Here is a 23,419-nt window from a genome sequence, read left to right as displayed (position 1 = left end):
TGTCTCCTCAGCCCCGGATCAGGAGCTTTGAGCTTCTAAATTTTCCAGGAATAACAAGTGCAAATCTCCTTTCTCAAGTCCTAAATGCCCCTGCCTGCTTTCTGTCTGCAGAGCAGGACTAGCACGGTCCCCAAGCCCCCTTTTTATATGTAGCCATTTAGGTTGGGTTAGAGTCTGAAGGTGTCTACAGATAAGGCATCCTTATAACAGAACCACAACTCCGGCTTCTGTTGCCACCGGTCAGCCTTACCTGAAGTTAGAATGAGTGTTAAAAGTTCCAATAGGCACTTTGTTCCTGCCCACTATGCACAAATCCTTAGTTAGAAATATTGTTTTCAGTTTACGCTAGCCATGCCTTTCTTCTGAGTATCTTTGAACTGTGGGTATTAGCTCAAGTTTAATAACACTGAGGGGAGAACTACTTACATACCAGCTGGCTGGTGTCCCAGCCCTGGCAGTGAGAAGGCAAAGACGACTTTGTTCTCTTATTCCTTAGCCCATGCTGGGTTCAGCAATCAAACTCCTTAAGGCCGTGCTGAAAGCGGTTCTAATTTGGCAGGTACCGAACCAATTCTGCTTGTGGCAATTCAGTTCAGCCTACTCCTCTATGGCTTGAGGAGCTTGAAGGAAGATATTCTGGCAACCGTAGACAAGAACATGATGATTTTCTCTATTGACTATGACTTAGTGGGGCAGAAGGTCTTCTGGACGGATGTCGGTACGGAAAGTATTAAGTGGATAAGTATGGACACCAAGAAGAAAGGGACCGTGGTGAAAGGTATGTCCCTTTGCGCAGACTTCATGCTGCCCTTGTGAATTACATATAGCGTGAAAAATAAAATGAGTGGCCATTAACATTCTAAACACTGATTTCATTAAATCTTCTTCACTAAAAGAGATCAAAGCCTGCTAATTGGCTGGAAATGGAAAGATGCGTTGTCACCCCAGAGGACAGTGGGGGCCAAACTGTCAGCCAGAGGCCATTATTTCTAATGGCGGTCTTCCTCTAGGAGTAGAACTTGGGAGTATTTTAAAGATTGCTCTGATGGGGATGCAGGTACTCATAGGAAAATGAATTAACATGACATTCAAGCCTGAAGCCTAGGAGCCAAAACCCAGTAAAGGCTGTAATTTAACCTCGATTCACATGTTGAATGGCTTCCTCTCTTCAGGGATAAGGTCAGACTGTCTAGTGGTCGACTGGATCGGAAGGAATCTGTACTGGGTGGATGGGACAGCTGGCCAGATTTTGGCAATTCGGCTGACTGCCGTCTGGAGAGGAAAATCTGAGCACACGATTGTCCTGGATGATGACGTGACTCAACCACAGTCTTTGGCTTTAGATCCCCTAAACGGGTGAGTCCGGGGATCACAACGCCAGTGAGGTCCTTTAGGTTTGTCATTCCTCCGTAGTTCTACCTTGGTTGTGTTCACCCAACACAGAATGAATGAGTAAAAACCTATCTGACTTGACTTTAGATCTTATGGTGATGTGGGTCAACCATACACATGGTAATCGTAGAAGTTTCTGGTAAAAGTCCTTTATTTCAGTGAAGTGAGATATAGGTATGCTCACTTGCTGGCCCACCTACACTTTCTTCTGCTAAAATAATCCTCCATTCAGAGGTATATTATTTTATGGCTTTAAATGGCAGGAGGAAGGAGAATGGAACTAGGGATAGTATTTAATTTATACTGATGTGCTTGGTATTAGTGGAGGAAATAATTATGTGTTGGGCTTGAATCTAGGTTCTTCCATCCAGAGTCCTTTCTCTGTGGAAAGGGCCAAGAACTTAGAGACCATGTTTTGTATCTGTCAGAGCCAAACCTTCACTGGGATGGCCATGTGTGTATCAAATGTAAGAACAAGATAGAGCAAAACTTAGGATCCAAAGGTGACCCATATCGGGGACCCTCTGCTTTTCTCACCCTTTCAACACCTTCAACCAGGAATCTGTTAACATGGTCCTCAGGAAATTGGCAATAGTTCCTGATGCATCTAATGGCTTCAATTGTGACTAAGAATAAGGTCTAAGGCACGCATCTTCCCATAGAACTAGCCTACTTTCTCGCCCAGAGAAGATCGGCAGGTTCCCTGGCTGTTTTCCAGGCCCAGAACTAAGGTATTCCTTGGCTGCTTCTATAGCTGTTATGATATTTTATCTCCAAGTAATGAATAAACAAGCACTGTAAAATTTCAAGGGAAACTTTCTTTTACCACTTCATAATTTTTTTTTAATTTTTTAAAATGTTTTTATTTATATTTGAAGGAGAGACAGAGCATGAGGGGGGGGAGGAGCAGAGAGAGAGGGAGACACAGAATCCGAAGCAGGCTCCAGGCTCTGAGCTGTCAGCACAGAGCCCGACGCGGAGCTTGAACCCACAAACTGTGAGATCATGACCTGAGCTGAAGTTGGACACTTAATCGACTGAGCCACCCAGGCGCCCCAACATTTGTTCATTTTTGAGAGACAGAGAGAGACAGAGCGTGAGCTGGGGAGGACAGAGAGAGAGGGAGACAGAATCCAAAGGAGGCTCCAGGCTCTGAACTGTCAGCACAGAACCAACCCTATGTGGGCTCGAACCCACAAACTGTGAGATCGTGACCTGAGCCGAAGCCAGATGCTCAACTGACTGAGCCACCCAGGCGCCCCAACCACTTCACAATTTCACATAAGGAATAGACCAAGTTTGAGGAAAAAAAATAATTGGGCTAGAGATCAGTGTTTTAAGGAATGAATCAATATTTTCTGTGAGGTAATACTTTAAAGCTGACTTTCATCTGTATAGGTTAATGTACTGGTCTGAAATTGGAGGAGAACCTCAAATAGAACAAGCCGGGATGGATGGTAGCAGCAGAAAAGTACTCATCGATCAAGGTCTTGGCTCGCCAACCAGCATAGCGCTTGACCAGTTTAGCTGGAAGATATTCTGGTCTGATGACAAATTTCACTGTATTGGCTCTGCTAATCTAGATGGCACTGGTATTACTGTAAGTGTCCCTTGGTGTTAGGCTGTATATAATGTCTTATGCCTTGTATAAAACTCATCCCAGAAACCTCATCACCACCATTTTAGATGCTGCAGCTAACTCGAATCAAGAGCCCCTTTTCGGTCGCTGTGTTTGAAGATGAAGTCTTCTGGTCTGAGATGAAGACGAGAACTGTACAACGCATGAAGAAGACAACAGGCAAGGACAGGGCTGTCCTCATCAAGCGTTCTGAACAGCCCTACGGACTCAAGGTCTACAGTGTACTCTTCAAAGTTTGCCCCTCAGTCTCCCTAAAAAGGCCATATGTATGAACTTCCCAAGTGCAAACTAGTGACATCCTTCTGTCATGATTAGAAAGCAAGATTTACTCATTAGCTATTTGTCAGGATTCGGTGATGGGTAGTAACATCTGGCTGCTTTCTTCCAGATCATGCATGAAGTGCTCCAGCCCAAGTCTACCAATCCTTGTCTGGACGCTGGATGTTCTCACTTGTGCCTTCTGAGCCCACGCCCCAAGGGAAGCTGTCGTTGCCCAGTTGGACTCCTGCTCGCAGACGATGGCACCACCTGCGTTCCACTCGAGGAGTCTGCATTTATGTTCCTTGTGTTGCCCACAGTTATCATGCAGGTACTGTTCCACAGCCTTACGTGTCTGGGCCTGGGCCACAGTCCATTTCAGACCGAGTAATTTGCATTCCCCATGCACAGTTATACATAGTAGGGGCCCTCGCCCTTGGAATGTTATTTTTTTTTCTAATTTTTTCTCTTTTTATTTAGTGTTTGTTTATTTCTGAGAGAGAGCAAGAGAGAGAGAGTACAAGCAGGGGAGGGGGAGAGAGAGAGGGAGACACAGAATCGAAGCAGGCTCCAGGCTCTGAGCTGTCAGCACAGAGCCCCATTGTGGGACTCGAACTCATGAACTGTGAGATCATATCCTGAGCCAAAGTTGGATGCTTAACCGACTGAGTCATCCAGGCTCCCCTAAATTTTTTATTCTTTAGTCTCTGCACTTCATCTGGGGCTCAAACTCACAACCCTGAGATCAAGAGTCACGTGCTCTACCAACCAAGCCAGTCAGGCATGACCCCCACCCCCTTGGGATATTCTTCAAATACAATTTAAATTCTAGCATTCACTGTGTGTTGGGAGCTATCATGACCAAAATAAAGAGGCTATGAAATGAAGACCACTTCTTAAGAAATAGCACATCAGAACACGGGTGAGGGATCTGAGAGTGGGATTAATCTCGTTTAGTTGTCCAAGCATCTCACTGGTGGTGTGGAATAATTCTAACTACAAGCAGCTCAGCTGGGTTCTAGCCTGGTGGGGGAGGGTGGGTGGGTGGGGGAGTACATTTTGTGAGGGAACTTTTCTTAAATCATAGGAGGTACCAACAAACAAGTCACTTCTAACTTCTGTCCTATAGAGACGATTTGTCAACTTTGGTACTTTAAAGTGACAAATGTTGAGGGGTGCCTGAGTGGCTCAGTTGGTTAAGCATCGGATTCTTGATTTCAGCTCAGGTCATGATCTCACAGTTTGTAACAAGATCGAGCCCCACAAGAAGCTCTACACTGGTAGCATGGAGCCTGCTTGGGATTCTCTCTGTCTCTCTCTGCCCCTTGTGTGTGTGCACACACATACTCTTTGTCTCTCTCGCAAAGAAGCTGATGAAAATGAAAAATGTTGGGGTGAAAGATTGACTTCAGTTTCAGTAAGATATTAATACTAGAGTCTCATTTAACGGAGAGGGCCTTTCATATGTAAATGTATCAAATCAACACCTCGGACACCTTAAACTTACACAAATGTCATAGGTCAATTATAGTTCAAAAATTTACAAAATAAAGGGGGATTTACAAAATAAAGGGGCATTTAATGAAGGAGTACCTCTTTAAAACCCATGGATTCAAGGACTTTTAAGTGCTTAAAGCTCCATGAAGGGAGAAAAATAACTGCTATCGGTTTTTAGAAGATAAGTTCAAACTCTCATATGTTCCAAGCAGCGTGACATTAATGCAAAATCAAGGTGAAGAATGACACTAGACTCAGCTGGTGCCATCCACCTAATTTTTTCCCCACAGATTTATCTGAAAAATCTAGAAGCGTTACTAGGACAGCCAACTTTACCAGAACATAGGATACTTCCCTTTGCTACTGTGAACCAGCTTGCATCCTTGGACTACCTAGTCCAAGAAAAGGCTCTCTACCTTTCAGAGTTGGATAATGGTGATATCAGGCTACTGAGGCTCAAAGAATCTGGAAAACTCTCTTGGAGGAAAATCCTATCCGTGGAGGGGACCGTGATCGACTTTGCTGTGGACTGGTTGAGTGGAAACATATATTGGATTGACAGTGAGAATCCCCACATCAATGTAGCTTCCTCAGAAGGTCAGTGTCCCACTGTCCTGTTCAGTGAAAACCTCTACCATCCTGCCTCTGTTGTGCTCCACCCACCCTCTGCAGTCATGTGCTTTGTGGACCTGGGTTCCCAGGAGGATGGTGGGCGTGGGTCCAGCATTGAATGTGCCTCCATGGACGGCAGCAGGAGGAAGGTGCTGTGGCAGAAATCCCAGGTCCCTGCAGGCCTGACCTTTTCGGATTCGGGGACCCGAGTGTACTGGGCTGACACTGGTAAGCAATTATAACCTATGCCCTAAATGTGAGTCCGAAGGACTCTTTGGCCAGAGTGAAATAGTGATGTCCTGCTTTCTGGTCTTCAGCCATGAAGACCTTCAAATAGCATTTAGGTCTGAGTTTATATATTCTGTACCACCTTCCAAACAAACACAATGATTCCCCATTCTGAGTAGAAAGTAATAGGCCCCAGAATCATGCAGTTGCCCCTTTGTGAAGGAATAAAATCAAGAACTTAACAAATGTGCACGAGCAAATCGTGGTGTATCTCTGTTGGAGTGAGTGAAGGAGAGCTGTCCTTCAGAAAATGCATGGTAGATCATATCCTCCTGGAGGGGAGGCAGGACAAGACCCAAAGAGCTACAGGATAGAGTATGGTTGTTTAGGCTAAGTGAGATTGACTAAGCCTCTCTTTCTAGGGAGAGGACTCATAGAAAGTATTCAACAAGATGGCTCTAGATACAGAGTAGACCGCAGAGGAATTGAGGGCCTTAACCTCTTTACATATGGCCAAGGCATGATGTTCTGGACAACAGTTGATGATGGTGGGTGTCTTTGTGATCTGAATTTACTCCTGGATCTCTAAAGCAAATCTGTTAATGCTTAGCATCGATCTTTGGTAGGGTCTTTCTTCTGGAAGAATAGTTAAGCAACTTCTCTAATCTAACATGTATATGTAACAGAGATTCTATGACTTGGGGAAGCTTTTATGTGAAAAAATATTATTCTTTATATACGAACAGGCTTAATCCTGTTCTACATGAAATTTCTGGCTTTCATTAAAAGCTCTCTGCCTTAGAGGACATTGTGATATGGTACAGAGAGAACTGGGCCAGGAATTGGAACCAGGTAGTATAACTGCTATGCTGCTTGGTAGCTATAACACCTTACCTGTAAAATGAGGACAGTACATGACTCACTTGACTAAATATGCATGGAGGTACTAAGCGAATTACAGAACATTCTGTACTTGCAGGGAATTTCTAGAATTTAAAGCGATTGTCCTAAACCACAGTGTTCTAGTATGTCGTTTCTGGCTAGCATCCAGATTTGGTAAAACTGGAAAACGCTATTTAAAAGCTGTCTCTTTTATAATTTCCAAATGCTGGTCCATTGACCACTTGGGCTGGCCACATCACAACTGCAAAAACAAGTTTTCAGATCCTACCCCAGAGATGCTAATTTATTAGGTATGTAGTGAGATCTTTGCTTTCTGTTGTAAGATCCCCTGGTGATGCTTATCGCAGAAAACCATTTTCAGAAATGTTTTAGAACAGTGTTTAAAATCATTACCCATTATTTGCATGGGCTATATTTAAATGTCTCATGTCCTAATTTTCTGTCTTTGTATATCAGGATGTGTACGAATGTGCTCAACATAACTTACACCTGACTTTATTTTGGAGGAAGGCATAGAACTGTTTTTATTTATCTTAAATTTCTTCCCAGAAACAAGATTTAGAAAAACACCTGTCTCTCTGGTAAAACTCTTGTTACTCAACTGGAGTTGATGCAGATGGGTGACAGTTTCCATACTGAGCAATTTCTTTTGCACAGGAAGTTGTCTTAGAAGTAAAATGTGCTTTTCTTAAAAAAAAAATTTAAAATGTGCTTTTCTTCATGATATTTCACTGGCTTTTGTTTCAGCCCAAATCACTAAAGTTTGGTACAGCAAGGCAGAACTTTCTGAAAACCGGTGGTTCCAAACAGACCAGAAGATTGTGGATTTAAAAGTTTCCAGCAAACTTAGTCAACAGGGTAAGCAAAAATTATGACAACACTGAAGCCTGCTGTGGTTCCCCCACGAAGGGGACCTTCCATCCCACAATATCTCCTTGAAATAACTCTGTGTTTCCCATTAAATTACTTTGGCAAATTCTTGTGGATCTGCATAACTCTCTTGTCTTTATGAAGTTCTATGCAGTATAGTTCTGGTATATAACTAGTCCTGTTACTTATTGAGGAGATAAAACACAGTGGTAAGTATATTGGGCTGGGGTTTGACATACTTGAGTTCTATTGTGGATGGAATTACATCTGTGGTATAATGGGAATTGTCTTTTATCTCTGCAGTGGAACTGGTCTTTATTCTACTTGTTGTCACTTGTATCTACTTGTGGTGTTAACTAATCCTTGGAATACCAACCTGGGGGCGCCCAGATGTTTTCTTTCCTCCAGTGTTCGGGTAGAGTGATGATGGGCTTAGTTAAAATAGTAATAGATAAAAGTCTTTTCCTAGTTGAGATTAGCACCAACAATGTGAGCTCGAATAGTTAACCACATCTACCACTGCCGTGTATAATGATGTTAACAAAATTGCCGCGTATTTTGGTGTTAAGTGATTGCTGCCCCATTGCTTTGCTTTGGAAAGCTAAACATGACTAAAACTGGTGTTAGTCATGCTTAAACTTCTGAAGGCTTTCCAGAGAGAACCTTTTCAGAATTCTTCAGTGTGGATTAATGGTCACCCAAGTGATAATAATCTGTGGCTTAGGTCTGAGAAGCAGCAGAAGGGTCCCTGTCCCTCCTGAGGCAAGTTTTATCTGCACTATATACATACGTAGTCTACTATTCCTGGAATATCTCAAAATAAAGCCTTACTAGAGGTTAAAGCTTAAGATCTAAGCCTTGCAAAACCATGATCAGCTATAAATGGCTGACTTCTACTCAGAATCTTACAGAGGGAGAATAGACACCACAGCCTTCATGTTTTCATCTAAAGACAGCTTTATTTCTAAGGCCCTTCTAGTGTTATTTTTGGGTGCTTGATGTGAGGGAAAAAGGAGAACTCACAAGGGCGTCTTGGATGGGCCAGAGTTCAGCGCGATTTTTCTTAAGCTTCTCACTTGTCTGAACTCTTAGCCTTCTGAAGTCATCATTATCCATGAAGAAGAATCACCAAACACTCAGCACCTGGTTGACCAAAAGGAGTTAAACTAAAAAGCTATCTACTCTGGAAAAAAACATCTGGGGCCCATAACTCTGATAGTCTGTTTGTAGAATGTCTGCAGAAGACCCTTCTGAAACCATCTAAATCAATGTTTTTTTGGGGGGGGGTGGGGATCTACAGGTAGTAACAGCTGCTCAAAGGACAACGGAGGGTGCAGCCATATCTGTTTGCCAAACCCTGAAGGACCGACTTGTAAATGTCCCAGTGGGTACTACTTGGCTAACATAAGCAGATGTATTAAAGCTGTCCAGTGCTCTGAGCCATCACAATCCTGTCAGGATGGTCAGAAGTGCATTTCCATGAAGCAAGTTTGTGATGGTCATGCTGACTGTCTGGATGGATCTGATGAAATGGGCTGTGAGTAATTCCTATCCAGGACCCCACTGTTCATCACCATGCATGACATACTTTCAGTATTTAATAAAATAATTCTTAATATCTCAATCTAATTCTTAATATCTAATTCTGTAGTATCCCTCAAGCTTTTATCCTCTAGACCATAGCCTTGTTATTACAGGCACTTTTAAACTGAACAACAACATAAAACTTCTATGGGAAATTGGATATCAAATTATATAGACACCTTCTGGAAAGCTAATGTGTCCTCCCATTCAGTTTTAGAACAGGCATTATGGTAGCTGCAAGGAGTCCGACAGTTTGTATGTTGTCTGAAAGAACATTCATTCAATCTAGATTTGATTCTGTGCATTTAAATTGATCACATAGTGAGCACAGCCCAGGAGGAGGAGGTTGGGCAAACGATTTGACCTGTCTTGGTTCAGCTCCCCGCTGTTAATGTGGAAAAAGCACTTTTCTATGTCAAAGAGTTAAGGAGTACAAGAGCATGCAAATAAAGCCGCCATCTTAGTACATACTGTTGTCATGTTAGTTCTTAAATGCTAGCTGGTAGATGGTCGTTACAGAAATGCTGCTGCCACATAGGGCCTTCATGGAAAGTTGTTGTCCTGGCCAGTCAGCTAAGCGACTGTGATATCTAATTCTGTGGCAGTCACTATCCTCAAATCTACAGCTTTGGCTCCAATGGTATTCAAGTCACGTGAGCTGTAGAATTGAAGAAACAGTGGGCTCAGCACTGAAACCCGTCATCACTAGTAAGAAAACAAACTGGAAAAGGAGTCTTATAGCCAAGGGTTCTTATTGCTCAATTTAAACCTTCATCTTCCTGAAAGCTGACTAGATGGAATACCAGTTGTTATCCCTAATCAATTCATCTTAAATTGGAAAGTTAATAGGTTTTGACTCCCAGAGTTGATTCTATGGTCTAGTGAATGAGAATGGTTTTACAAAACGCCTTGTGTTACAGTGACTCAAGCACACATGTCAGTGAGTGAGAAATGCATCGCCCTCACCATCTGGGTTTAAAACTAAACTGGAAACCTAACATACACTCTCCTGTCTCCCGTCCTGATGACAAAGCATTGGCTCTACTCCTCAATCAGTATTTCACCCTGACTTTCACATGAATCTTCTTTGGAGGGGATGGTATTAGGCACATAAAGCTAGACTGGCTTCCTCTGGATATACCCAACTGTCAAAGACCCTAAACTGCCCAGGAGCGGAAACATGCCTGTAACACCAGCTAAGGCAGAGACAGCAGGTGCTGCTGTCTTCCCTCCCAGGAGTCTGGTCTTTAGCAGTTTCGTGTGGAATAATGCTTGTGCCAACAGGGATGGAGAATATGGTGAAACGTCTTCAACGCAAACCCAACTTTCAGACTGTTGGTGAGAAGCGCCCTGTTGCCCACCCTCTCGCGCCCACCACTGCCACCAAGTCCAGTCCAATATTTGCAGCTAGTAGATCTCGCTAAGCCAACAGTTTACTTGGGCTCAAAAAAAAAAAAAAATCATGTTTACAGACAAACTTACATCTTAAAAATCTTTCTAGAGATTTACCATTTAGATCCACCACACTATTCCTTATAGAATAAAACATTTTGGTAATGGAGGTGGTCTACCTTGGCTAAAAATGGGCACATCGCCATTTATAAATAGATTGGTATGATAGGCTGCTCCTGAAACCAAACATTTTAAGTGTCTTACCATATGCAGGTTTTTGTATGTTTTTAATTTTCTGTCCAAAGGTTATGGTAATGGTAAGTTCAGACTTCTCTGGTTAAGTCTTCTGGAATTCTTGCTCTTCTGAAATAGTTCTCAACTGACACATATGTGTATATACCCACACTCCTACCTGTTTTTGTAGGTACCTATCCAGATAAAACCCATTCAGCACCAACATCGAAAAATGCAGAGGCCGGTAAAAGGTGGACCCTAAAAGCTGAGCTACCTCTCCAAGCTACTGAGTCTCCCAAGGCTACATATCTGGGGCCAGAAGGGATGAATTATCCTCTCAGAAAAACACCCATCCCTCCAATTTCTGCTAGAGAAAGCAAGACCTCAGAGACCAAGGGAAAAAGCGAGCCTGTTCATCCCAAGGACTCACAGAGGGCAAAACATCTGCCATGTAGCACCGACTACTGTACTGGGCGGGGAGTCTGTACGGTGGTAGGAGAGCTGAGAAAGTGCAGCTGTCTGATGGAATATGGTGGAGAGTTCTGTGAAGAGCCAGCACGTGGACCCGCCCCTGGCCACATCGCCCTCGGCGTAACCATTGCCTTATCAGTTGTCCTGGTAGCTCTGGGAGCCTTTGTCTATTTCAGAAGAGAACACAAATTAAAAAGGTGAGCAGTTATTAATGTCCTCACGGGAGAGTTTATTCCCAAGAAGGCTTATAAAATAAGATTAATGGGGTCGGAGGTATGGCTCCATCCTAGAAGCCTGTCCTCTGAGAAAGGATTTGGGTGATGAAGCAGCCCTCACCTGTTAGATGACCTACAGAAAAACAACAGAGGCAACGTCTTTGAGTCAGACCTGGGGCAAATGAGATTGTAAGGGATGTATGAGGCGTTGATGGAGGTAAGATTGCCCTCAACAGCCATTAGTGGCATAATAATCTCAGGGATGAAGTGATGAGATTCTTTACCAATGAGGCAGAGTTAGTGCCAATGATTGTTTGGAGGCAAATTCAGAGGTGTGTTAGTTTGCCAGACTGGGTGTCTTAAATTTACTTTCTCAGTTCTGGAGGCTGGAAGTGTGAGATCCATGTGTCCGTGGAGTTGGTTTCTCCTTGAATTATGGATGCAGACTTCTCCCTGTGTCTTCACATGGTCTTCCCTTTACATGTCTGTGTCCTAATCTCTTCTTATCAGGACACCAGTCATATTGCATTGGGGCCGAAACTAATGACCTCACTTTAGCATAATTACCTCTTTAAAGACTCTCTTGGGGTGCTTGGGGATTAGGACTTCAACATTTGAATTTGGACAGGACGCAACTCAGCCCCTAACAGGAGGTGAAATCAATTCCAGAAAGATTTAAAGCAAACAAAAAGTTTTGCCTAAAAGCAAGAGAGTCACAGGAGTAAAGAAACAAATAAGGATAACAAATTGCTGGCTAAGGGTAGAAAGGATGACAAAATCAGCTTAAGTATAGGAAGTTATAGAAACTGAAGAAACTGATTAGGTTACACATACTGGGCCGAGACATTAAGCAGCCTGTGTGTCAAGAAATATGGAGAGAAGGAAAGTTTTAAAAGTTATGTCTCTGTCCAGCATTCACACAATGAAGAGAAGGCCAGGAGAAATGGTGTATCTTTGCCCAAGGTAACACTGGCTAATAGCTTACTAATGTTAAAACAGACTGAAATTCTACCCTTGGGATACTGATGGTCACCTCAGGTCTTTCTACCACATTAATTGGCCTTTTTAAAAAAATGTTTACTTAAAAAAATTCTTTTTAATGTTTATTTTTGAGAGAGATAGGGCATGAGTGGGGGAGGGTCAGAGAGAGAGGGAGACAGAATCTGAAGCAGGCTTCAGGCTCTGACCCATCAGCACAGAGCCCAGTGCAGGGCCACAGGTTTTGAACCCACAAGCCGTGAGATCATGACCTGAGCCAAAGTTGGATGCTTAACCCACTGAGCTACCCAGGTGCTCCATTAATCTGCTTTCTTAAGTCACCTATGTCTGATCTCTCATTGACCCAATTACCTAGTTTCCCCCAGTTGAGAAGATGTATTATTTTGGAAATTAAGTGAATGCCTGGTAACAAATCATAATTGACTCAAGTATTGCCCATTCTAGATCATTTGATTCATTCAAAAGACAAAATAGAACATCATTTCCATAATGATAGCCTTTGTTTGGCAGGGGATGAGTTGGCCCTTTCTAATCATAGCCCAATCCCAGCTTCAATCTCCAGGAACAACTCTGATGACTGTTTCTTTGATTTTTAGAAATAGTACAGCAGCATCAAGAAATATGACCCACCATAATGAAAATGGCCAAGAAGAGGAAAATCTAATGAATAGTGAGACTTTTGTCAATGAAGCCTATGACGAGCAGGTATGCCTGGGAAGTATCTTTGGGGAAAACAGATTGTGGGGTACAGTGAAAGAAGGTCCCTTCTGAAAAATCCTAGCTGGGCAAAACTAGGCAGTGGTAAGTTACAGAGCTTTTTGTAATTGGTGAATGATGCCATTATGTGTGTCAAATGGATGTCCAGTCCCTTGTTTATGTTTAGACTCTGTTCAATCTCTAGTTCAAACTGAAGTGAAATATGCATGAAATAGTAATCTAGACGTTCAGCTTTTGGTGAACTTCCACAAGGAGCTCAGTCATATGGTGGGGTGGGATGTCATTAGAGTTAGCTGGAGTTACCCCTACAATTTACATCCATCTGTGAGCTCTGCTAACATCTTTGTTGTTTGACCACCTCTGTGTTTTGCTTTGTTTTAACATAGTGAGTATTCTTGGGCGCCTGGCTGGCTCAGTCAGTAAAGCACGTGACTCCTAATCTCAAGGTCATGAGTTCAAGCCCCACATTGGGTGTAGAACTTACTTAAAAATAATTAATTAAAATATATACATATATTAAGGGACACCTGGCTGGCTCAATCAGTGGGGCATATGACTCTTGATCTCGGGGATGTGAGTTTGAGTCCCATGTTGGGTGCAGAGATTACTTACAAATAAAATCTTAACCCCCCCTCCCCCCCAACCCCTGCCACAAAACTACTATAGTGGGTATTCTCTAACTTCAAGTCTCTTTTCCAACAGGAACTGTTAACTTTACAAACTGACTAACCTGATGAATACAGGAGCTGGAACATCTCAATAAAAATGGTTTATACATTGTATTGTGTGCTGTTTTAACATCTGCAACTTACTGTAACTGCATGTGCTAAAATGGTAATTTATTAAAATAACTGCTCTTTAAAATTGGGAGAGTGGGGCGCCTGGGTGGCTCAGTCGGTTAAGCGGCCGACTTCGGCTCAGGTCATGATCTCAGGGTCCGTGGGTTCGAGCCCCGCGTCGGGCTCTGTGCTGACAGCTCAGAGCCTGGAGCCTGTTTCGGATTCTGTGTCTCCCTCTCTCTGACCCTCCCCCATTCATGCTCTGTCTCTCTCTGTCTCAAAAATAAATAAATGTTAAAAAAAAAAAAATTTAAAATTGGGAGAGTTCATCTGGTTTTGTTAGTGGGTGTTGGCAGACTCATCACCAGCAGGGGTGGACGTCAGTACAGGCCCCAAGTGATTTAGGTCGTGGCTTGTTCACAGAAACTTTCTAATCCCCGTGTGCCTGGCCCCAGTTCTAGTCAGAGGTTCTGAATTTGAATCTTCTCTCTGTCACTAACTTTGAGGTGTAGTTAATTGCTCTGAACCGGTTTCTCAGTCTTGCAAACGGGAATGATCTCTCTCGAATCTTTACCTTTCAGGTAAAGGTCAAGTTTCTGCAGTGTAGCAAGTGTTCAAGTATCAGTTCTTTACCACTCTCTGATACCTACAAACTTAGCACTCGCTTTTGTTGAAAATTTATAAAAACCGTTAATGCTCTCATTTGACTCTAAAACCAAGTACAGTTGACTCTTGAACAACACAGGTTTGAACTGCACTTATGCGTCCACTTAGGTGCAGATTTTTCCAATAAGTACAATATTGTGAAGGTGTTTTCTCTTATGATTTTCTTAGTAACTCTTTTTTCTAGCTTATTTTGTCAGGTTACAGCATATAAAACATACAATGTACAAAATATGTTAATTGACTGTTACGGGTAAGGCTTTTCTGGTCAACAAGAGGCTGTTAAGTCTTGAGGGAGCCCAGTTATATGTGGATTCTCTACTGCCGGGGGAGGGCACCCCAACCTCTGTTTGCTCAAGAATCAACTGTACAGGGGCGCCTGGGTGCGCAGTCGGTTAAGCGTCCGACTTCGGCCAGGTCACGATCTCGCGGTCCGTGGGTTCGAGCCCCGCGTCGGGCTCTGGGCTGATGGCTCGGAGCCTGGAGCCTGTTTCCGATTCTGTGTCTCCCTCTCTCTCTGCCCCTCCCCCGTTCATGCTCTGTCTCTCTCTGTCCCAAAAATAAATAAAAAACGTTGAAAAAAAAAATTAAAAAAAAAAAAAAAGAATCAACTGTACAGGTGAATCTACTTCACAGATGTAGAAACTCGACCAGACGATTTGTCTAAGGCTTCCTGAAGTAAAGTGGGTGGACACTGTTCTCAACACAGAGTTACAGGTGTGGACCAGGATGCATTTCAAACAGCTCTTGCCTGCCGGGGAAACATGTAGATGCTACTTAGATCCCAAAGTCCCTTTGACCACTAATACTTCCGCTTGCCTTCGAGATGACATCTTCCTTCACACTTATGTAAGGAATCAAGGGCACTGTATCAGTGATGGGAGACGGGTAACTGCAGTATTGTCTAAAATTCAATAGCAACCTTGGGCAAATCACTTAATCATGAAACTGTTTCCCCAGTGATAACAAGGGGGTTAACAGAACCTCTCTCAGGCCAATCGAACATCTCATGAAAATACAAAAATGCCTGCACACTAGAGACTGAGAACATATTTAGTTTAGTTTCTTACAAAGCATAAAGAGAAGTCCTGGGCTTCTTACTGTGAGTGTGGTACGTAAAACAGACTGTGCTTTGCAGTCAAGTATAAAAATTCCCAAGTACTTGACCAAATAACCACTGTGGGCTCCGCCTTTCCTGATCCTGGGAGACGCACAGAGCAGCATTAAGTTGATCGGGTGCTTAGCTGTATTTGGCAAAAACCATTTCAGCACCAAAGTGCCTGAGACCTCTCTCATCCACAGAGGGAATCTTAGATTTCTCTTGCTACCTCTCCCGAGAACCATCTCACTGCCAAGTTGGCCATTGGCAAGGCTCTGCCTCTCTGTGCAAAAGTGAGTAAAAATGCCACACAAGAATCTGGCTTGAAACCATGCACGGATGACCTGTGGCAGTATTAACACTTTGCCTGGACACACTTCAGCCGTCGCCTTCACCTCCTGTGGACCTCAAGCCTCCATGGGACTTCCAAGGCTTGTGTTCTGGCCAGCTCCGTCTGCTTCCTACTTCTGCAAGCTGTCCACTAGAGTGCAACTCCTGGCCGCACCTTCTAACCTGCGGGCCTCGCTTCCAGGCTAGATCCCAGATAGGACCTCCGTTTCCTCTTCCTGGGGAAAAGGGTTGCTGACTGCAGCCAAATCTGTGTGTCCGTGGATGCACCCCTTCCCTCCACCTTCTGCCCTGGCTCAGTTATGTCTTTTCTCTTTGTTCCCCTATGAATGTGTGTCTAAGTATTATGCCACTTGAATCTAGTTCAACACATCCTGTTACGCTTTCGCTATAGTTAAGAGTTTACAAGACACATCTGAATGTCCTTTTAACCGGAAAGACTTAAGTATAAATGTTAAGTACCCATTCATAAGGTGAACAATTCCTAACCATCCCTATCCCCAGAATTGGGTTTAATTATATCAGATTCATAATCTTACCTGTTTGGAGCAATGGCATATTAACTCTAAGAGCCGCCTTTTGTGATGGTCTCTGTATTAGGTGTTAATTTCTTAATTTTTTCTCCACGTAAAGAGCTGGAGTAGTAAACCCCGTGGCAGATATAAAATTTGAATTTCCTTATAGGAATTCAACATCTATAATCTGTTGGGAGGTTTGGGTTCTCTTCTGGAGAGACCGAGGAGCTTTACCAAAGTTAACTGGTTCATGCTTTAGAGTCAAGGAGCCCTATGCAAAACTTGACCTTTTATGTTTATAGCCAGCAGTTAAACACTGTATACTCTCTTTAGGAAATAAATGGGGGATCATTGCTAATGGGAGGGATCCATCAAGTTCCTACTATTTTAACTGCTGAAAGCCTTCTGAAATTCAAGAGAAACCAAGAGCCAGAACATGGAGTTAGTTGCCATCAGGCAATTTACAGGTCAATGAGCTTCCTAAACCTTCACTGTTTACTTATTTTTCTCCTCTTCACTGCACCTAACTCTTACCTTTCACTCTCAAGATACTAAATTTAGAAAGGCCCTCTGATCACATCGAATCCATTCTTCCCCGTTGTACAGACAAGAAAGCCAAAGTCCAGCAAGGGCAGGTTGCTTACGTTATTAGGAAGTCCAGCAAGGGCAGGTTCCTTACGTTATTAGGAAGCATATGCCAGCCGCCCCCCTCCCCCCAAATTCTAGTAAAACTGCGGGGACCCTCAGCCCTGTGATGAGTGGCAGCTCTTTGGGGGGCACTGGCACGATTGGAAGCCAAGGTGGTTGGGGGAGAGCGGTGGTGGCCATGTTGAATGGCAGAGGTGCTCCTCACCGGTGAGTTGGCCTGCCCTGCCTGGCTCTGTGCCTGGACCTCACGCTGGTTTATGAATGTGGCTATGATGAGGGAGCATAAGACAAGCGGAGGGCCAAGCACAAGCTAGCACACCTATCCCCCAGGTGGGTTACGTGGGATATTCCTCAGGGACCCCTGCCTGCCCAAGAACAAAGGAAAGGAAAGAAAGCCAATGGTTACCTGATAGAGATCACAGTCGTGCAGGATCTGAGTCTCCATCAGTTCACAAATATCTTAGTAAATTATAAGAAAAAGGCAATCTTATCCATAGCCTAATCTTCAGAAACCTACAGACTCAGCTTCCTGGAGCCCCAACATCACCCTCCCCTCCAGAGTGATGGGGGGAGAAAAGGCAAGAAGGAACTGGAAGGTTAAGTTAAATTTCCTCATAACCTGCAGCCCATTGACAAATCCTTGAGGCAAATACAGACTATACCATTTCTTAGGTCTTAATCATAATGCTTTGCTAGAGGGGAAAAAAAAACTGACCTTAGCTTGACAATAGCAAGGCCAACAGTAATGTGAGTCTTTAGCATATGGAAATCCCTCTAAGAAACTTCCTCTTGACTTTACCTCCCAACTCCATAGCATATAACCAGTCACTCTTCACAACCCCCATGTAGCTCTGTCACAGGCCCTGTCCCCGTGCTTTAATAAAATCACCTTTCTGCACCAAAGACATGTTCAAGAATTCTTTCCTGGCCATCAGCTCCAAACCCCACCGTTACCCCAAAACCCCCCAGCGGCGCCCGCCTCCCTGTCAGACGTGTTGGGCAGGCTGGTGGGACAAGAGTGCTGTAGAACTGCGTCTACCTCAAGGTTTAAGCCCTCCTCTCCACACACCAACACGGGACAACAAACCCCCTGGTCAGCGCTGCCTCTCCCAGGCCCTACGCCCACCCCCACTCCAAAACGCCTTGTCTGTATTTCCCTTGATTTGGACCAAAGCCCTTGTTTTCCTGTGTTCAGTCCTGTGTAATGGAGATTTACTGGAGGGGCTCATTTCACAGCTTGCAGGGTGGGGAGAGAGGAATGTGGGTGGAGGTCATTGGGAAGACCGGATGAGAATCGCACACACGTTGTGTTTTTGTTTTTGTTTTTTCCTCCCTGGCCCCTCACACAAGCTTTTATTTGGAATAATGATGGCGAGATTGTGAACAGGGGAGGAACAGAGAGGGAGACACAGAATCCAAAGCAGGCTCCAGGCTCTGAGCTGTAAGGACAGAGCCCAATGCAGGGCTCAGACTCACGCACCGCGAGATAATGACCTGAGCTAAAGTGAGACGCTCAAACAACTGAGCCACCCAGGCGCCCCTAACTTAATAAATTGCTAACAGGCCCTGAACAAGTGTTAGTACCCATTCTGGGACTATAAAAATGCATAGAAACCACGCCCTTGCCTTCAATTTAGAGGTGAAACAGGAAAGTACCCCCAAAAAACGGCACACTTGAACATGTGGATGATGTGTTCAAATAGGACACCTTGAAGCTGATGGGGGAGAGCAGCCATTTAGGGTGCGATGGGACAGGGGAAAACTATGAAAAAACACAGGCCTTGGCCAAGCCATGAATGGCATTTAAGCTAAGAGTGGATGACACACAAGGAACATCCTGAGGCTTTTAAAGACATGATTGACAGGTCTTCATTTTAAGATAGGGGGGTAAGATCCAGAACCCTGGGGATGTGATGTGGCCCTGCATTGTGGGCTATCTATATACATCAACAGAACAGGATGTTTCTCACCAGTTAGTCACAAACTGAATCGTATTCGATTCTGAACACATTCTGTGAGTGCAGAGCCCGACGCAGGGCTTGAGCTCACAAAACGTGAGTTCTTGATTTGAGCTGAAGCCAAGTGAGCCGCTTAACCGACGGAACCTCCCAGGTGCCCCTTGATTCGGACAACGTTCTATAAAAGACTGCGTTTGCTCCAGACTGTATTCCCTCCTAGAGAAGCGGTTAACCTGACAACAGGGAGAGGGCAGGATTTCCCAAGGCTTGCTCAAAGGTACCTCCTACTTCTTCCTGTCCTTAGCAGATTGTTCTAGCGTGAGACAGAAGCAAACCACCCTGGTGCCTGGACTGCTGCGCCATCACTGTTCTCTCAGCCTGCAACGTTCCCCTCTCCCTTCTTTCCATTCTCCGGTCAAGCCATCACCCCCTTCCTGGCTGCCTTTCCTAAAATCCCACTCTTTTCTTCCCCCAGCCCTTGGCTCTGGTCTGTTATTCATTTTCCTTGTACACAGCTCTCCTGCTAGAGTGTGTAAGTTCCACAAACGCAGAGCCTGGAACGGTGGTTTTCCAAAGTGTCCACAAAGGTGCTGACGAGATGACCAGCATCCCCAAAACTACCAGTTGGACGATCTGTGCAGTGGGGGGTGGTTTGCAAAGCATCGCTGACGGCCCTCCTACAGCCTCCACAAAGGCTCGACAGCTTGTGTGCTAAAACCTCACCCCTCCTTAGTGAGGGCATGCTCCCAGAAGAGCCTCACTGCAGAACAGGTAGAGCCGGAAGCCTGTTAACACAGTATCTCCTCCACTTCCACGTGTTTCCCCGCCCTCCAGGCATAATTGGAGTAATCTTGAGAAGACTTCAGCCAGTAACTGGGGACACATACTTTGTACGTGATTGGGATTATTCAGAACAAGCTATGTTGGTACATGATGGTGGGGGAGGGGGAGGCTTGAGGCAGAGCGGCTGTGCTGTTCCCCATTAGTGTCTTCCCTGCGGGGAGATCGCCTGGCTAGTCCATAGGAAGTTCAGGAGAAGTTCAGGCCCACAACAGCCACTCCTGAGGCTCCAGCCTGGTCCAGCGTCTTGTGTGTCAAAGCCATTGTCCGTTGATGCTGCTGTGGCACAGAATGACCCGTGTGTCTCCAAACAGATCCCAGCCTGATGCAGGAGTGCCTTTCCAGGCTTTCTTGAATATTTTTATAGCAAAAGCCAGTTTGCATTTTTAAAAGCAGTTTTGGTTTCATTTCTGTGCTAGGGCAAAAATGGAGCTCTAATTCTTGAAAACAAAGTCTTAATCACCAGAAGGGAACTGTTTTGAATATAAGCCACAGGAGAATAATTGGGCAGGGAGGAAAAGTGAAAACATACAAAACACTAGTTTTGTTTCCACTCAGGCTTCTCTAAGAAATATTTGGAATTATTATGCAGGCAGGATTCAGTGAATTCAATACTTGCTAGAAACCCAGTATCTTTATGTGTGTTGTCTGCTAGGTCCTGATTTCCCAGGCCCTTAATCCCTGCCTTTTGAGGTGTTAGCTGAGAAAGCAGTGTTGCCTTTTCTCCATCTGGGCCCCATTCCCTGGAGCAAGTGCCCTAGCTCTCCTAGGGGGCAAGCTCTCAAAGGTCTGATTCTGTGCTGCCAGTCGGGAAGGATTGCAATTTGAGCCAGGCACAGTCCCAAGGAAAGCCTTTGCAGCCCCAAGTGGGGGCCTCCCATCAGCTCTGGCACCTCCTGGGAGCTCCTTAGGAAATCAGTTCCAGGCCTCACTCCAGACCTACCCAATGAGAATTTGCATTTGAAAGAGGTCACCAAATGATACACCTGCACTTTAAGGTTTGATCTCAAAAAACAGGTGATTCTGGTACAAAATGGCAAAGGAAGCGAATTTATATTATCCTTTCCATTGCTAATAAGCAGCAGGTGCCGTTTAGTTACTTACGGTACAGCTCTCTGTTACCAGTTCACTACTGAACTGAACATTCCTACCTCTGAATTGGATGCCAAGGGTAAATTTTAAAGATGAGATTCGGCTCAGTAAAAGGCACCCTTAAATCAACAGCTTGAAATGAGAGCTGGCCCTGTTGGAGATTTAGTCTCCCTCATGGAACACTTAGCAGCCTACCTGTGATTTTAGGCACCGCTGTTACAAGAGGAAAAGATTTCTAGGCTCACTTTGTGTCGGAAACTGGTGCTTCTAGTTTTTTCAACAATAGACCTGGCTTTGCCCAGAAACCAGCCCAAACCTGAAAATAAAGCAATCAGGGATTTAGTGTGTGTGTGGTGGGGGGGGGGGGGGGGGGGGGTTGGCTCCTTTTAGTAATCCTATGCTAAGAGGGGCAAAGATCTGAGTGCTAGATTTCAGAAACAGTGCTTAAGCAGCCAGGAAATTGTTAGCAATGAATGATTAAACTCCTAAAGGTTGTACTGGAGACAAAACAGCTTGAGGGAATATACTGAAACTCGTTTTCAGCTTTTATTCATAAATAAGAGATCTATGCCCATGTTCCTTAATCCGATGTGATTAACAGGTTCCACTTGGTACCAAATATTTAATTTATGGTCCTCTAAGTCCAGGGTGAGGTAGCCAAGGAATAGAGCAATATAAGGTTAGTCTGTTCAATCCCACCTGGCTTCTAATACAGAAACTCTGCAGTGACCACCAAAAAAAAAAAAAGTAATAAAGACAAATCCTATGCATACTTGAAGAAATGTAAATATGAGTTAAACAAGTTATTCCATGAAAGCCACAAAAACTGCCGGTATTTGCATGGCTCTACATTTATTTTAAGAGCTTCGTTCAAACATAGCCAGTATATTGGTCTCTTGAGAGTTTGCATAAGAATAAATTATATACAGTAGAAAAAAAATTATATTGATGTAAGGTTCACTGGTATTTCCGGATACTGTTTCGAGGTGTTAAAACAGGGTTTTGGGGCCTCTGTTTGCTGATTTTGACGTTTTGTTATTGTCCCACGTCAACACGAGGCAAAAGCACCCTTTCTATATCTCCTTCAGCTTAAAGTATGAAAAACGCGTCACTCCATATGAGGACCCTGATCCCTCGAGAGGAAGACTAAACTGTACAAAAAGAAAACCAAACAAACCCTGAACTAATTGTCCAAGGAGTCTAGTTTGGCCACAAGAAAGGAACATCACCATCCAAACCGGTTACAGGAACGTGTCCGGGTTCAGACTCTGAGCCAGGTGTTTCCGGCTACAAGGTAACAAACAAGTTCAAGGCTGGACGTGGTGGAGCGAGTCCTCTGTCCGGGCAGAGCCTGGCCAGGGCAGGAAGGGGGGCCGCCGTCTACAGGTCGGAGTCGCAGGGCAGCGAGCCTTGGCAGCACCCGGTGCTCGGCAAGGAGGCGTCGGGGGTGTCGGCCCTCTCCCCGCGGAGCACGTCCACCGGGTTGGTGTAGGCGCTGGGCCGAGGCCGCGGCATGGGGAAGCCGACCCTGGGCTTGCGGGCGGCGCCGAGGTCGGCGGGCCGCGGCAGGTGCTGGCCGTCGCTGTAGTACTTGATGGCGGGCGCGAGCGCGGGCTCGGGCCAGTCGACGTGCACGGTGCTGATGCTGCCGCGGCGCGGGCTGCCAGGGGGCGCCTTGCGGCAGCCGCGGCAGCGCTCCTCGCACCAGGGCGCGAAGCTGAGCGCCAGCGAGAAGCCGCCCAGCAGCAGCAGGCAGCTGCCCAGGTAGCCCAGCACCAGGCTGTAGCTGACGTGCACCGTGACCGGGCTGGCGTCGGCGGGCAGGACGGTGCGGTCCTCCAAGAAGTGGTTGTACCAGGAGACCGGGATGAGGCTGAGGAGGCCGGCGGCGAAGAGCACCACGCCCGAGAGGCCGGCCAGCGCGAAGCGCGGCCGCTCCTGCCAGCAGCGCACGCCGAGCGACGCCAGCAGCAGCCCCAGGGCCGTGGCGGCCAGCGACGTGACCATGAGTCCCCGCGCCACGAGCACGAGCTCCGCCTCGAAGTAGCCCCACACGTCGGGCTGGCCACACTGGCGCTCGCGGCTGGTCTGCTCGCGGCATATGTCCCACAGGCCTTGGTACAGCTCCAAGTCCACGGGCTGGTTGAGGAAGCCCTTCACCAGCCTCCAGCCGGGCGCCAGCGTGGCCGTCAGGTTGAGCAGCAGCCCGCAGGGCGCGAGCACCATGCCCAGCGTCATCACCACCGGCGTCCGCATCCCGGGGCCCGCACCTGCCTCCTTGGCCGCCCCTGCGCCCCCGGCTCCGGCCCCCGAAGTGAGCGCGGGCGCCCCGCTCCTTCCCGTGCGCCCTTTGTCTCCGGCGCCGGACCGTCCCCACTCCGCGGCTCGCTTCTGCTTCCCTCCGCGCGTCCCGGCCGCTCCGGCCTCCCGTCCCCAATCGAAACCAGCTGGCGGGCGGGTCTGACC

At 45.6% G+C, this 23,419-nt stretch overlaps 2 protein-coding genes across 6 annotated transcripts in view; one reads left to right on the top strand and one right to left on the bottom strand.

The window, feature by feature from the left end:
* The window catches only part of LOC106984692 (low-density lipoprotein receptor-related protein 2-like), a 42,877-nt gene extending 29,086 nt beyond the window's left edge, over window positions 1–13,791 (top strand). For 3 of the 5 annotated variants that reach the window (XM_053216370.1, XM_053216369.1, XM_053216372.1), the window contains 11 exons: window positions 560–778; window positions 1,173–1,356; window positions 2,791–2,992; window positions 3,079–3,243; window positions 3,420–3,620; window positions 5,077–5,626; window positions 6,049–6,174; window positions 7,277–7,387; window positions 8,700–8,936; window positions 10,800–11,277; window positions 12,891–13,791. In XM_053216370.1, the coding sequence (XP_053072345.1) occupies window positions 560–778; window positions 1,173–1,356; window positions 2,791–2,992; window positions 3,079–3,243; window positions 3,420–3,620; window positions 5,077–5,626; window positions 6,049–6,174; window positions 7,277–7,387; window positions 8,700–8,936; window positions 10,800–11,277; window positions 12,891–13,065 (2,648 nt within the window). In that variant the 3' untranslated portion in view covers window positions 13,066–13,791. The remainder of the gene's footprint in view (window positions 1–559; window positions 779–1,172; window positions 1,357–2,790; window positions 2,993–3,078; window positions 3,244–3,419; window positions 3,621–5,076; window positions 5,627–6,048; window positions 6,175–7,276; window positions 7,388–8,699; window positions 8,937–10,799; window positions 11,278–12,890) is intronic. The other 2 variants (XM_027077296.2, XM_053216371.1) reach the window with 2 other exon arrangements.
* Window positions 13,792–21,784: 7,993 nt separating this feature from the next.
* Window positions 21,785–23,277, bottom strand: CLDN23 (claudin 23). Its single transcript, XM_027077295.2, has one exon. The coding sequence runs from the start codon at window positions 23,207–23,209 to the stop codon at window positions 22,334–22,336; it is 876 nt and encodes a 291-aa protein (XP_026933096.1). The 5' UTR covers window positions 23,210–23,277; the 3' UTR covers window positions 21,785–22,333.
* Between the last annotated feature and the right edge of the window lie 142 nt (window positions 23,278–23,419).

This window comes from Acinonyx jubatus, chromosome B1 (assembly GCF_027475565.1).
Source record: "Acinonyx jubatus isolate Ajub_Pintada_27869175 chromosome B1, VMU_Ajub_asm_v1.0, whole genome shotgun sequence".
Lineage (NCBI taxonomy): Eukaryota > Metazoa > Chordata > Mammalia > Carnivora > Felidae > Acinonyx > Acinonyx jubatus.
Note: the sequence above shows the minus strand (reverse complement) of the source record. Positions and strands in the feature narration are given on the sequence as shown.

Coding starts and splice junctions, on each gene's coding strand:
- CLDN23 (XM_027077295.2), bottom strand. CDS start 23,209: ATGCGGACGCCGGTGGTGATGACGCTGGGCATGGTGCTCGCGCCCTGC.